Source organism: Mustela putorius, unplaced genomic scaffold, assembly GCF_011764305.1.
Source record: "Mustela putorius furo isolate JIRA1106 unplaced genomic scaffold, ASM1176430v1.1 tig00003854_pilon_pilon_pilon, whole genome shotgun sequence".
NCBI lineage: Eukaryota > Metazoa > Chordata > Mammalia > Carnivora > Mustelidae > Mustela > Mustela putorius.
Window position 1 is genome coordinate 4,563,747 of NW_025422006.1, and position 13,933 is coordinate 4,577,679.

The following is a 13,933-nucleotide window of genomic DNA, read 5'->3' on the forward strand; positions in this document are numbered from 1 at the left end:
TGGCTTCGGTCTTCAACATTCAATAGCAAAGCTACCCAAGAGAATGTCAGTCTTGTTAGACTAGGGACAATATCCTTTAATAGACACTCGTCAACTTGTTAATGACTTGACTGACCTGGGAGTCCACTGGCCCACACATCAAGGCAGGCCAAGGGAAATTACAACCAAGTTTTGGATGAAATAAGACTTAGAGCTACAAAACACGAAACAGCCTGGGAGAGTTATGGTCCAAAGCAAATCACTCACGGCACTGTTCTGGGTTTTCATCAGAGCCGTCTTCACAGTCGGGATCCCCGTCACACTGCCACCGGCTGGGGACACACTGGCCATTGTTGCACACAAAGTCTGACTCGGCACACGTCTTCTTCACTATAAAAGTTGATCGGCGGGGTTAAAGTCATAGGCACCCAAGGGCTGATATTCCCGCTGGGGGTGAAACTGCCTGTTGACACCTTTTACTCCAACAACAGAATGGAGCCTGCTAGTGCTAAACTGCCAATATCCAGGCAAACACTAGAAAAATCTTTTTTTTTTTTTTTTTTTTTTGGTTTTTGTGTTTTTCTCCAGAGGAGCAAGATGGTCATTTGAGAGAGTTGGGGGATATGGAAGTCATGGTAAGACAGGGGTTGCTCCTTACCTTACAACCCAGGGAGAATGTTTAAGCCCGGGTATAAACGATGTCACATTTAGAATCCAAGAGTTGGACTAACATCAGCTAAAAGTCACAGAAGATGCTGTGGGGGCTGCCAGCGTCCCCCCATGAGGGCTAGAGTGACAAATCACCTGAGAAAGGTATCCATTGTGCTACTAATTCCAACAAGGGCAGGCCTTTTCTCCTGTGATTCTGGTGACCATGCAACTTGTCCAAAAATGGGACAATCAGCAGAGTGGGGACACTGAGAAGTATGCCAGGAAGACAGGCATAAATCTGGACTCTCCTAAACCAACTGGGTGGCTTGGTCACTTGCCCACCAAGTAGTCAGAGACGGCAGGGAGGGTCTCCGTAAGCAGCCACATAGGGTGTTCTAGGCTTCTCCTTCCCAAGGTGCATTCTTCCTTGCTCACGTGCCTAAATTTCCAGTTTTCACTCTTCTTCCCTAATGAATATTCTATAATGGTAAATCAGCTAAAAGCTGACAGTTCGCTAAGAACTAGAAAGGGATTGCTTCAAGTCTGGGGTCTGAGCTAGGGACAGCTTGCAGAGGGAAACCCCCCTCTCCCTCGCCTCAGACACAGCGCAACAAGGAAATAGAGTGATTATAGCCCATTCTGACAACTCGAAAGACGTGGTGACAAATCCTGATGATCCAAAAGGGATACTTCTTCCCCATGAAATGTGTAGCCAAGGAAACAAGAAAGGCCACCTTAGCTCTTAGATTCACACCTGTTTCTAAAAATCACGGAAACGCTCAAACCCCAGTATTAATGGTGAAAGCGACATCTAGACTCGCACACCCCTGAGCCTGTAGGAAGGTGCGGGAGCATCTGCGGAGCTAGTTTGCGGCAGTTCAGCCTGTGGTGGTCCTTGGAAGAGGATGGGGGGAGTCATTGTAAAGAGACCACGTGGTTTGAGGATGTATAAGATGTTACAGGAGTAGGCAAGACGGCTGTCCTACCAAGTGCTAATGCTAATGATAAACAGGGATAGAAACTTGCCAGAGATCCTCCCTCTCTGTTCTGAACACAGACTGGAAGGTTCAAGAAAGGCTGTTTGAATTGGGCCTTAAGAGATGGATAGAAACGTAGGTGTGTCACAGGGGAAGAGGTCTACCAGTTACCGGCTCAGAGGGTCTACGTTACTCATTAATCCGGTGAGCCTCTCGCTTCTAACAGATTTGAGTTGGGCAGGGGGGTGCTGATGGGAACACATGACTTGTGGATTCCAAGCGGCAGTTGACTAAAAATGCTGGTTGACATGCCTGAAAGAAACAGCTCTACTGAAACTATAGCCCAGTTCAATATCGAGACAGCGGACAGGAAAAATACTAAGCGGTTTTATATGCGTTTTAAGCAACTGGGCCCCCTTTTCCCTTCCAGGGAGGAACATCTCAAAATAAACATGCAGAGCTTCCCTGAGCAACGTTCCCTCTCTCCTTCTCTACCTGCATACCCAGGAGGCAGAGACCGGTGCTGGCCAACGACATATTTAATTTTTCCCATTTCATGGGATTTCGAGTACATCTATTTATCCTCTTACCTCTTCCAAACCCTCCTGTCATGTGTGTAGAAGTTATTTATGTGGAGACTATTTTAGGAAGAGCCAGCGGTGATCCCTAAGATGACCCAGGTTAGCTGCTACTAAGGTAGTCAGTGGCCAAAGCAGGCTTCTGAAACATGAGAATAATTACTCTCTAAGAACAATGGGTTTTCCCATGTTGTTGCTCCGCATGAGACAAGTGCCATGATGCCTTAGTGCCGCCATATTTGTAATGACGCATGAAGAAGCAGGGGAGGACACAACGAGATGGCACCTGAAGCTCCCTGCATTACCTTCTATTTTTCTTCTGTATTTCTAGTTTATAGAGTGGACATCTTTATATAACGTCCTTTAGAAGGCAAATGACCATGTTGTCACCGACATCCATACAGTCTTGTTTCAGGATTTTTACACCATAGAACCAAAGGATAAAAAATCACCTTCAGCATGTGTTCAAGGTAACCTAAAGGCCATGTTGACATGTAGCTGTCAGCTGTTGTGGCTCAACGTGAGGCATGTCTCACCATGATCTATGATCAGTGTGGGTATGTGCGTACCAGTGGGCATGAGGGTCTACTCCAGTTCTCTTGGGGAAACATTGTCTTCCGCCCTGCCTAAAAGCTTTAGAATTAGCATCTGTTGTAGGCAGAGGCTTTTTAAAAATCCTTATCTGATCTGTGATCTGCCCTGGCCTGGAGTTTCTATGTCAGGAGTTTAGGAACCTGCTGAAACCCAAGGGGATTTCTTACTATTCATGACTTAAAAAGTCTCTGCCTACAATAGATGCTTTCTTTTGGCGGGGGGTGGGGGGGAGTCAGGGCTATTTGAGAATTATAAAAATAGAAAGTCTGTTCTAAGTAAGCTTCTGTCTCTACTTCTCGTCGTCCTATCCCTATCCTAGCTTCCCATACTGAACGTCTGCCTGACCTACGATAAACCAGGTCCTGCCATTTCCAAGGACCTGCGCTCGATCGTCAACATTCCGTGCTCAGGCTGGTAGTCCCGTGTCAAACACTGAACCAGACTGCTCTAGACCAGGATGTATAGACTCTTGGGACCCTGGGGTTCATGGCAGTTCTTACGAACGGCCCCTTATTTTCAGAATCGCGATCCATTTGAGAAGCTAAGATAAGAGCATCACGTTCCGTGACGTGCGCGCACCCTCGTGAGGTGGCCCAGGACAGTCGGGCTCCTTACTCACCACAGTTCTTTTCATCACTGCCGTCAGCGCAGTCTTCGTCTCCGTCGCATTTCCACAGCAACGTAATACAGCGGCCGTTTGTGCACTGGAATTGGGAGGGTTCACATTTGGCTTTTCTTCCTAAAATCAAGAGGGAGCACTTAGCTAAGCTGGGATGCAAGCGTGGAAAGTTAGAGATGCAAGTTACCCAAAACCCGTGGATACGGTCCCTCTTGGAGGGACCGCTGCAGACTCAGCAGGGTAGAACATTCTAGTCACCAGGGCTGGGCAGGCACAGGGGCAGTGATGGACGGTTATTGAGTTCTTAGTGGGGCAAACGCCATCTGGAGAAGACTAGATTTCCCAGCCTCTCTTGGAATCAGGCATGAGGCTAAGGTCTGGCTAGTGGAATATAAGTAGGAATGGTAAGATAGACCTTCTGGGAAATATTGTCAAAGGGATGGGGGCCCATTTTCCTTCCTTCCTTTCTGACTCCTGAAAACTGCACGTGGTGGCTGGAGTAGTGATTCTGGGCCAATGGAGCCAGACCAAGAGAGAAGGAACCTCAATGGCCCAGAGGCCGTGGGGAGTTGGGTGGGACTCCCCTACCCGGGGTGTCATTTCCTCATTGGTTGAACTCACGAGTGTAGCTCGAATACAGCCAAATCTGAATCCTTTCATAGCATTTCTTGGCCACATTCTATACCATTCATGGATAATGTTCCCATTACAGGCAAACTGAGGGAGATTTACAAGAGGCCACAAGGAGGGGGCAGAACAGAGGTAAAATGCTTGGCTCCTTGTCTTCAAATTTGAGGTCTAATTAGAAAAAGATATGCTTACAAAACGCCTTGGGGATAAAAATCAAGAAGGGACAGTTGAGAGGTCAAGGGAGGTCCTTCTTAGCGACGGAAGGGAACGAAAGCACGGGAGAGCCCCAGACCGGATTCTGTTCCTCCAACTCTCTGCGTTCCTGTGCTCGACGTGTGGATGTTTCATTCACAGGGTGGCATGAATGAATCCTTGTAAGCGGAGCATGTAGTTTTGTTTTTTGTCCTTGCCTGTCACGGGACAGCTACCGTTCGGGTGTTTCCCATCCAGACGTGGGCCCGTCTGGAGGGGGTGATTTCTTTGAGCGACAAGGCAAGGGTCTAGCTGCTTCACAGACATAGACTGCAACTATTCGGGTGCCCCAGAGCTCCTGCAGATGACAGAGGGAGTCCTTCCCAGCAGAAAGCCTTCCGACTTCCTGCCGTCTCCCGGCATCAGCAGCTGGTTTAAGAAAAGACGCGCCGGTGACAAGCACGGGCTGGAACTCTTGTGCTGGGCACACAACACTCCCGTTGGCCTCCCGACTGTCAGCTACTCCCGGCTCTCTGGGGGCAGCCTGTGCTTTGTGGCTAACTCCCAGGGAGATGAGAATGCCGTCCAAGTCAGGGTTGCCATACGGGGGTGGTGGTATTCTCGGGAACGCAGTGTTTTCGTAAACCGTGTGCGCCACTCTGCTCCTAGGAGTCCAGTGAAGCTGGGACCCAGATAGAAAGTAGTAGATTTCGGTGGCATTTCTTACCTCTGTTTCATACCATCTGTTCGTTCCACAAGTATCTTACTGGGATTAAGATATTAGGGATTGAGGAGGGTAGAGGTTGGCAGGAAATGTCAGCGGCTGGCTTTAATCCTGTTCAACTGAATAGGAGAAGCGGCTACCTCTCCCCACCCATCACTGTAATCCCAAGAGCTTGTCCGTGTTCTCTGTGCTGGCGCGAGCTGCACAGGGCCCCGGCTTCAGTTCTCTGTCCCCCGACCTTTGAGGGCTGTGCTAAGAACCTACTTAGAGCACTTCATGTAAAAGGAAGCAAGTGTGCGACTTGTCGTCGGACAACATCAATGGAAATCTAGTTGGAGAGAACAGTCAGGCTGCGGTTAGGAGGCTCCGGATTTTTTTTTTTTTTTACTGTGTTAGGTTAGTCACCATCATCAGTACATCATCAGTTTTTGATGCAGGGCTCCATGATTCGTTGTCTGCGTGTAACACCCAGGGCTCCATGCAACCCGTGCCCTCCTTAATACACATCACCGGGCTCACCCCTCCCCCACCTCCCTCCCCTCTGAAACCCTCAGTTTGTTTCCCGGAGTCCATAGTCTCTCATGGTTCATTTCCGCTTCTGATTTCCCCCAATTCACTTTTTCCTTCCTTCTCCTAATGTCCTCTGTGCTATTCCTTATGCTCCACATATAAGTGAAACCATATAATACTGGACTCTCTCTGCTTGACTTACTTCACTCAGCATCATCTCCTCTAAGCCCATCCACGTTGACTCAAAAGTTGGGTATTCCTCCTTTCTGATGGAGGCCTAATAGTCCATCGTGTATATGGACCACATCTTCCTTATCCACTCATCTGTTGAAGGGCATCGCTACTCTCTTCCACGGTTTGGCAACTGTGGCCATTGCTGCCATGATCATTGGGGTGCACGTGGCCCTTCTTTTCACTACATCTTTGGCCCTGAATTATTTTTAAAGGTTTTCAGTACCAAAGTTTGCTCAGTGAAAAAGAGACAAAAATTCAGACACTGATATCAACACACTCAAAAAGGTAGGCACAGGGGCACCTGGGTGGCTCTGTGAGTTAAGCCTCTGCCTTCAGCTCAGGTCATGATCTCAGAGTGCTGGGATCAAGCCCTGCACTGGGCTCTCTGCTCAGCAGGGAGCCTGCTTCCTCCTCTCTCTCTGCCTGCCTCTCTGCCTACCTGTGATCTCTGTCTGTCAAATAAATAAATAAAATCTTAAAAAAAAAAAAAAGGTAGGCATATAATCAGGCTTCAACAGGGGTGTAAAACTAGGTGTCAAATGATGGTTTTCCCCTTCAGGGTTAGGCACTGAAGATCTTAAAATTGACTTCAGAAGCTACAGATATTCCTAGACACTCAAGCCAGCCTGCGATCAAATACAGGCACCCAGGTAAAATAAGGCTGGCGTTCAGCTCACCAGCATCTCCAAGAGGGTCTCTGAACCTAGTTGTAGCAAACTAATTGTGTGCAATAATAAATGATATTAAAATCCCAGAAGCAGTGCTTCCAAGTCAATACTGAAGAGATTCAGGACAGAGAGACAAGCATGCTTTTGGTGTTTATTCCAATACGGTAAAACAAAAAGGAGTTTCATTTCTACCTTTGCATATCTGAGATACTGCCACTTTGGCCCGATTTTCCTAAACCTTCTGCCCAGTTATCTTAAAGCGGTGTTTTCGCCAGGACACACGCGGGGCTCTGCATTACCAGGGAGAACGGTGCGCGGGAGAAGGGAAGGATACTGCATGTTGCTTCTCCTTGACTAGATGAGCGGGGCGTGGGTCACAGGGGCTAAGTCTGGCCGGCTGCCTTTCTAAAGGACCCTCTCTTTAAAGAGAAGTGAGTAAAGATGATAGGCCTGACGGCTGTGCCTCAAGTTTCTTGTTATCTCAGTACTCTGTTATGACAGACTGCTCCTGGGCAGAAAGCGCTCCTGGTTCGGTTGAACTCCCCACCTTGCATAGTGGCCAGAGCCCCCCCACCCCCACCCCGCCCCCACCCCGCCCCGGTACTAGGACCTCAGCCAGACTGCAGGGCTGTTTGTCTTCTGTCCAAGGTTCAAGAAGATTCTCCCTCACACCTCGGGGGCTCACTGGGAATGCCGTTTCACAGAGCCTCCAGGAGGACCGACAGCACCCGACAAGTTAAGAAGCTTTGGGTTTCCAGAGCTTTGGGGGGGATTACAGGGTTGTGGACCCAAAGTCTATTTTCATCCCTGACAGTTAGGTCTCGGGTTCAGCATTCTCCTTTCATAAAGGGAACAGGCTGAGCTTGAAATCATCTCCGCCTGAGGTGCTTTTGTGGATTTTTTCCCCCCAAGACTTACTTATTTTAGAGAGAGAGCAGGAGTGGGGGGACAGGGGGAGAGGCCGGGGAGAGAGTTCTAAGCAGACTCTGCACTGAGCCTGAAGCCCGACGTGGGGCTTGATCTCATGACCCTGAGATCACGACCTGGGCCGAAACCAAGAGTGGGACGCTCAGCTGACTGGTCACCCAGACACCTGCCCCACCCCCGCCCCGGTGCTTTTAATTCTTAGACTAAACTAAAACCACCAATGCCTCAAAAAATGACCCTAGAAGTAGAAGCTCTAGGCAGCCTGTATCCCCAGACCTATCTGCTCAGAAAGGTGAACAGTTGGGGGACAAGGTGGTTTTTAGCAGGTTCCTCAAAGCCACAGGGTTTCACAGGAATGCTTTAGCACCAAAAGTATGGTTAAAGTTGGGGAGGAAAGGCTGTGACTGTGGGGAACCCTGTGTGTTTTGCCTGTTTCCACCAGGAAGGCTTTCTGTTCCACTACTAGGGTTTCGTGTAAGCATTTGGAAAGTGTTCTTTCTATTGCTTTGAGAAATCGAACTGTTGGCCTCCACCTGGGTTTTCTTTCAGCTCGAATACTTAGAACGAATATCCCTGCCCCTCTGGGTTGGTGGAGGGGTGGTTTGGAAGTCGCTGGCACCTCATCACCTATGTACGTCATCACAACTTTTGGCATTTGTAATGAATGAAGGCCCAGGAGTGTCAGAGGCTCACTTGCTAATTCTGTCCCTCGCACGGGGAGAATCCGATGCTGCAAACTTTTGACATCAAGGTGCCTTGTCCCAGGAGCCTTGCTTACCTAAGGAGTGAGTGCTGCTACCCAGCCATGTTGGCAGGTCACCGGCTCCAAGAAACTCGGGGGTTTACATGCATAGAGAAGTCAGCCTGCTGCTGTCTGACTGTCCCTGCAAGGGTTAACGGGGAAGAGCAACAGGGAAGCTTCAGTGGAGAACTACATAGACCTTCTAGTAAACACCCAGCCTTCAGCGTGGGCCACACATTTCCCTAGAGGGCTCCCCGCTGCCCAGACTACAGGGAGGTTCTGGGTATCAGGCGCAGACCTGAACTTGAACTTGCACCGAGAGGCTCCGGCTGCCGCAGGCCCAAGGAGTCGGACGGCTCTCCCTCTCCTTGCCGGAGCACAAGGCTGTTATCTAGAGGAATTTCTTCAGTCCACTTGGTTCGCCACTTCGGGGCCGCCAAGGGCATTTATTCTTAGTGAGGCTCACTACTGCTGCTGCTTTCATGCCAGTCTTTCTATTCATAGGCTAAAACTCATTTTAGGACAAGCAGACCTGCGAGTCAGCAGAGTGGTTTTCTCTCTGGAGAGGTTAGTGAGTTGATAGGGAGGAAGGAAGACGGCTCCTGCCGTCAGGCACGAAGGCTGTGCTCTGGCCCTCCCGTCAGCCTCTAAAGCACTTGGAAGAACCAGCTAGAAGCTGTTCAACCCTTGGAAGAACCAGCTAGAAGCTGTTCAACCCTTGGGGTCATCCTTCTGATTCACTGAAAGAAGTGAATCTTACTGTTCACGTGTCAGTTTCTCCACGGACATGGGTGAGATGATCTTAAGAACCCTGGGTAAACACGTTCTTAAAATTGTTGGCCAAACACGCCTCTAAGACTTCAATTCACACCTAAATTCTAACTTCTACGCGCTGAGCGCGACTCTTCCCCCTTTTATGTATCAGGAAAGAGGAGTATGGACAGGGGTAGCGCAGCTCTTGCCCCAGACCAGCCTGTGCAGAAAGCAAAATTGAACCCTGGGCAGTCCGGCTCCAGAAGCCTCGGCACGGAGCACGCACGCAGCCTAGAGCACCTCGAACTCAGGACAGCTTCCTGCTGGAATATTCTGTCGCTTTTGCTTTTGGTAATTTGGGTAGTAGAGTCTGTTTAAATCGATCCAGAATTAGGCAGTTTCATCTGCCAAGATGATACTATCCTAACACAGTCTTACTATTGAAAGACAAGGCTGTGTTCCCTCCCTGCCCCATTTTCATAAGGAAAAAAAAAAAAAAAGCCACTCGAGTGTCCTCAGCAGGGTTTTTCCTAGAAGGTCGCCAGGGCTTGGCTTTCTAGTCTAGGGAACATTGGTCAAGTAGGAGCATATTGGCAAGTTATTCGTTCCTGTGGGTCGTAGACGGCTAGTGCTGGGTCGGGGGCGCTCCTGTTCTCATTTGTACCTGAGTCCCCACAGGGCTTGTTAGAACCTGTGCTGGGCCCCTCCTCCCAGATTTTCAGGTTCAGCAGGAGCAGAGTGGGGCCCAAGCTTGCCTTTCTGTATTCCCAGATGGTACTGACCTCCGACCATACTTTGAAACCACTGCCCAAAGGTGAGGAGGCTACGATCCAGCCCACCATGGAAGTGACTGGGTCAATTTCAGGGTTGGAATATGTAGTTCTGGCGCCATAAGCCACATGCCCATCGCCACAATAGACATTATGGTGACAGTATGAGATGGAACGTCTGTACCCATTAGGTAGGTAAAATCTAGATGCCTTAACAGGTATGCATGGTGAAGAGGTTCTTCTAAAATCTGTCTTGTCTTTGCCAGAAGCCCCTATCCTTGAGGGTCTGTATCACTTCCTCTAAACCCTTGGTCCCATAGAGACCCTGGGTTCTTCTCCCCTGGCATTTTGCCACCAAGCCCTGGCCCTGTCCAGGCTCACATCCCTCACTTGACCTAAATGTCTTCTGTTCTTCTGCCTCCTGGCCGCCACATTCTCTATCCATATCAAGATGGCAATTCAAGCAACCTAGAACGGCTTGAAGGGCCAAGGATGGGATCACGTCTAGGCTTCTCAACGTCTGGCCCCAGGGCTGAGTCTAGTTCCCCACCGACTTCCCCCAACTTTTCCCAGTTGGTGCCCACCAGCTATCTGCTCAGAGTATACCCAGGGATCCCCAGGCCTGTGCGCTCACTCTTGCTTGGTCTTGTTTGCTCCTGTCCCTGCTGTGTACTTCTCCACTGGAGTGGGCACCCATGTCTCCCCTTGAGGGAGGCCCTCCAGTCCTTTCTTGACCCACCAGGTGTGGTCTGGCTTCTTCCCGCTGGTCACACAGTGGCCATGTCCAGAGATGCTTGCCCTATCTGCATGCTTCTGTTTCTACACATGGGGATCCCCCTAAGGAAGGGCCTAGAATTTATCTTTGTAGCTTGGGACTAGGTTCCTGATGTCTCAAGAGTCTTTGGGCACTCGTGAGTGTTCCTGGATGGCTCAGCGGATTTAGTAATTCAGTAATAAAGCTGGTTTGAATTTTAGACTGTTCCTGAAGCATTCTTTCCAGCTTTTCTGAACCTGAAGCGTGTGACCAGTTGTCTGACCAACTAGAATACTCTGGAAGACTCTGCTTTACAGAGTCCAGTTCTCTGTGCCCACGGGAGTGCACTATCCTTATGGCACTTGGTCGTTTAAAACCCGTGTGCTTTCCCATATCTCTCTGTCAGAGCAAGTGTGTGAGTGTGGGCATGCCAGCCTCATTTTTCTGTGAGGACCGAGCTTCTGGGACGCAGGGAACAGTAGTGGCAGCTAACTGGCGGTGTCATAAATTTGATATGTGGGAACTGGATTTCACTTGGGACATGCTTTCATGCTCTTTGGGAATGTTGGCCACAACCTGTTGCTGCTCAGATCCGATCACTTTCGTAAGGTCATCTGAGGAGATGGAATAGTATCTAGCTTTGTCGCATTAGAGTCTATGTTCTTGGTGACAACTGGGAAGCATCGTATTGTGTAACAGAGGTAGCAGGTGGGAACTCCGGCAACCTTCGACTGCTATCTTTGCTGCCTCTTCTGTGATTTTATGATTAAGGCTTCAGTGTTGGGTCTGCCCACTCCTCTCCAGAACTTCTACGCCAGGCTGTAGTTGGAGCACTGATTTCCTGATTTGACTTCCCCACTAGACCGAATGCCATGGAAGAAAGGACCAACTCCCTAGTCACTGTGCCCACACCCACCACCATGCCTGCTGGTGCTGAATGGCACAGGGTAGGTGCTCCGTAGATGGATGTCAAGTGTTTGAAGCCGAAGTATGAGGAATGTCGGCATCAACCTACCACCTATTTCATGAACCTACAGATCAGTTAATAACTCGGATCTTGGGAAGGCGTCTTTGGAAAAGGAGAGATTAGGGGCAGTCTACAAAATAGGAACTGTGTTAACTCAGGGTTTGGCGGGAAAAGAACTGAGATCTAACACGTGAAGTAGTTTGCAAATGTTGTCTATCAACTAAGGTTTTATCATCTCTCTTGCTTGGCAAATTGCAAGCCCCACCCCTCCAGTCCCCCAAACCACATCTATATACATAAAGGCTCCTAGCCAGTAGGGCCAACCCAGAACCCAAGTTGGTGGCAAGATCAACCACTCTGGCCGGTGGTCCCAACTTAAAGTTTCTGCCTCCGAAGTTACTTCTTAATGCAAGAGCGTGCATACCCTTCCCCTTCTCCACCGGCTCTGGAGCATTTCTAAAATTTAAAGTCATCAAAGGCTCTCCAAGCAAACATTAAGGACCCCCCCACCTTTTTTTTTTTTTTTTTTGCATAATCTCTGTCCTTAATATCATGGCACCTGGGAGGCATGCATGTTCTTGCTTAACTTAGAGCCCCTGAATAACCAGCAGGCCCAAGCTTTCCTAGGACACATCACACGAAGGAAGAAGTACGCTACCTTTACGGTATCACCTGCCATCTGCTTTAGTTCCTGCAGCATGGCTAGTGTGTCTAACCAGGTGGTATTAACCAGACTTAGAGTTTTTATTGCTAAGCCAACAGAAGAGCTTAGCAAAGAGACACAGATTCCAGCTGAAAAATGCAGAGTGAAATTATCAAGCAGGATTCTGATAGAGGTAAGTCACACTGAGCCTGAAAGCTAACAAGCTGTCAGTCCTCAAATCTGCTAGCTAAAAATTCTTTAGCTGGGCACAAAAAAATTGTCCCTGGTTGCTTCTGCTCAACAGGTACATCCCGCCCATCACCTGTACTTCCTTTGTCTTGGAAGTACTGTCCATGTTGTGCCCTAAGAATTCTTCTGAGGTGGACGTAGAGGAGAAGGGAACATAATAAGCAATTTTGAGTCTATCAATTAACCATCTGGAGAGCATCCCACCCTGAGAGGCTCTCCTAAGGCAGGTACATTTATCATAAACATCATTGCAGACCTTATCATAGCCCTTGGAGGCATTTGATTTCTCGTAGGATAGAATGGGAAGGTAGCTTTCCAAAGTAAATTTAACTGTGACTGAAGGTCAAAGAGGTAACTGCCTATCCTTGATCATCCGTCCTTCTACCAAAAAGGACAGCATCATTCACATTCTGTAAGAAATAGAGAACAGTCTAGGTATTTAACATGAGTTATCCGTACATGTATGCTGTGCTCCGAGTCTTTCGGCCTTTGGATGGAAACCCAACACCATATATCTGGGAGCTCCCTGTTCCCTTGATTATGGCCATGTTCTACTCTGGGAGTTCTTGTGAAGTCTCACCAGGTTGATAATTCTGGAATCGAAGGGGCTTGGAGCTACTTTTCATTGCTTCTAAAATGGTAGTTAAACTGCTCAAGTGAAATAGAATTTATGGTTATTCAACTTTATGAAAGGCAGAAACACTTAAATCAGGACCTCACTGCTTTGAAGCATGGAGACTGCCGTAATTAACCTTGCTAGAAATGCTAAGTGCTTCAGTATGCAATTGATCACGGCACAGTCACAACACTGGGCTGCCTGGCTGATCCTGGCCTTTATACACACACAAGGAATCTGGGGACACAAGCAGCAAAAGCCGAGAATCAAAACAACACAGGACGGACATTCTAGCTAAATGTCATGTGAAGGGAGCAACAGGCCCATTCACGGGAGGGAGGGAGGGGCTCAGACTTCAGGAAGCTGTCACTTGCCAGATGATCCTCCTTTAAAGAATCTTGCCTCCCAAGCTTGTTCTATGGTTGAATGAGGATTAGGATCACTGTCACAGTTTCCCTTGCTCCAAGGGGATGAGAGTTAAGTTTATTTTCTCTTCTCTCTGGGTTAAGCTAGCTAGTCCTACTAGCTTCATGAACCTTTCTCCACAGTCAGAGAAGTTTCTGTCTCCTCTTCTGCTCGTTGCTAGCCATTTTTGAACAGCCCTCCTAAAATCTTTGTTCTTCTAGGGTCTGGCTTTAATGAATATGTGGTACCCCACATCCTAATCTTAACTACCTTAGGCTGGAGGAAATGTACTAGAAATGTACTAGAATTCCCAAGGACTTGCAATCAGGAGTGCAACTCCACTCCTGAATTTCAACTTCTCTTGTTAGCCTGGTTGAAGTTTTCGGTCAGGATCTGAGAACATTCCTGCCCTGTCCTAGAGTATTTTAGACCAGTACCATGAGTGTATTTGGCGTGGGGTGGGGGGGTGGGGTGTTGAAGGTGGTTGAGAAGAAGGGATGTATACAAAACCAGGACCAAAAGGTCAACTCACACACCCTGGGGCTTTGAACTTCAGAGAGGAGTCAGTCTGGGTTGGCGTAAGATCAGTACCTCTTCAGCCAATCCCAGATTCTATCTGGTGGAAAAAACGATGTGCCCCCTTTCCTTTGAAAATGTATGTCTTGCGTGGGCTTTTGTTTTTCACTATTCATGGCATGTCACATATTTCACATGTGACACAGGGAGTCAAAGGGACCCTCACCTACCTCAT

General features: G+C 48.6%; 1 protein-coding gene across 2 annotated transcripts in view; it reads right to left on the minus strand.

Annotated features, from left to right (window-relative positions):
- Positions 1–13,933, minus strand: part of VLDLR (very low density lipoprotein receptor) — a 30,139-nt gene that overhangs the window by 13,864 nt on the left and 2,342 nt on the right. For both annotated transcript variants that reach the window (XM_045065037.1, XM_045065038.1), the window contains 2 exons: positions 3,399–3,518; positions 247–369 (listed from right to left, as the gene is read on the minus strand). In XM_045065037.1, the coding sequence (XP_044920972.1) occupies positions 247–369; positions 3,399–3,518 (243 nt within the window). The remainder of the gene's footprint in view (positions 1–246; positions 370–3,398; positions 3,519–13,933) is intronic.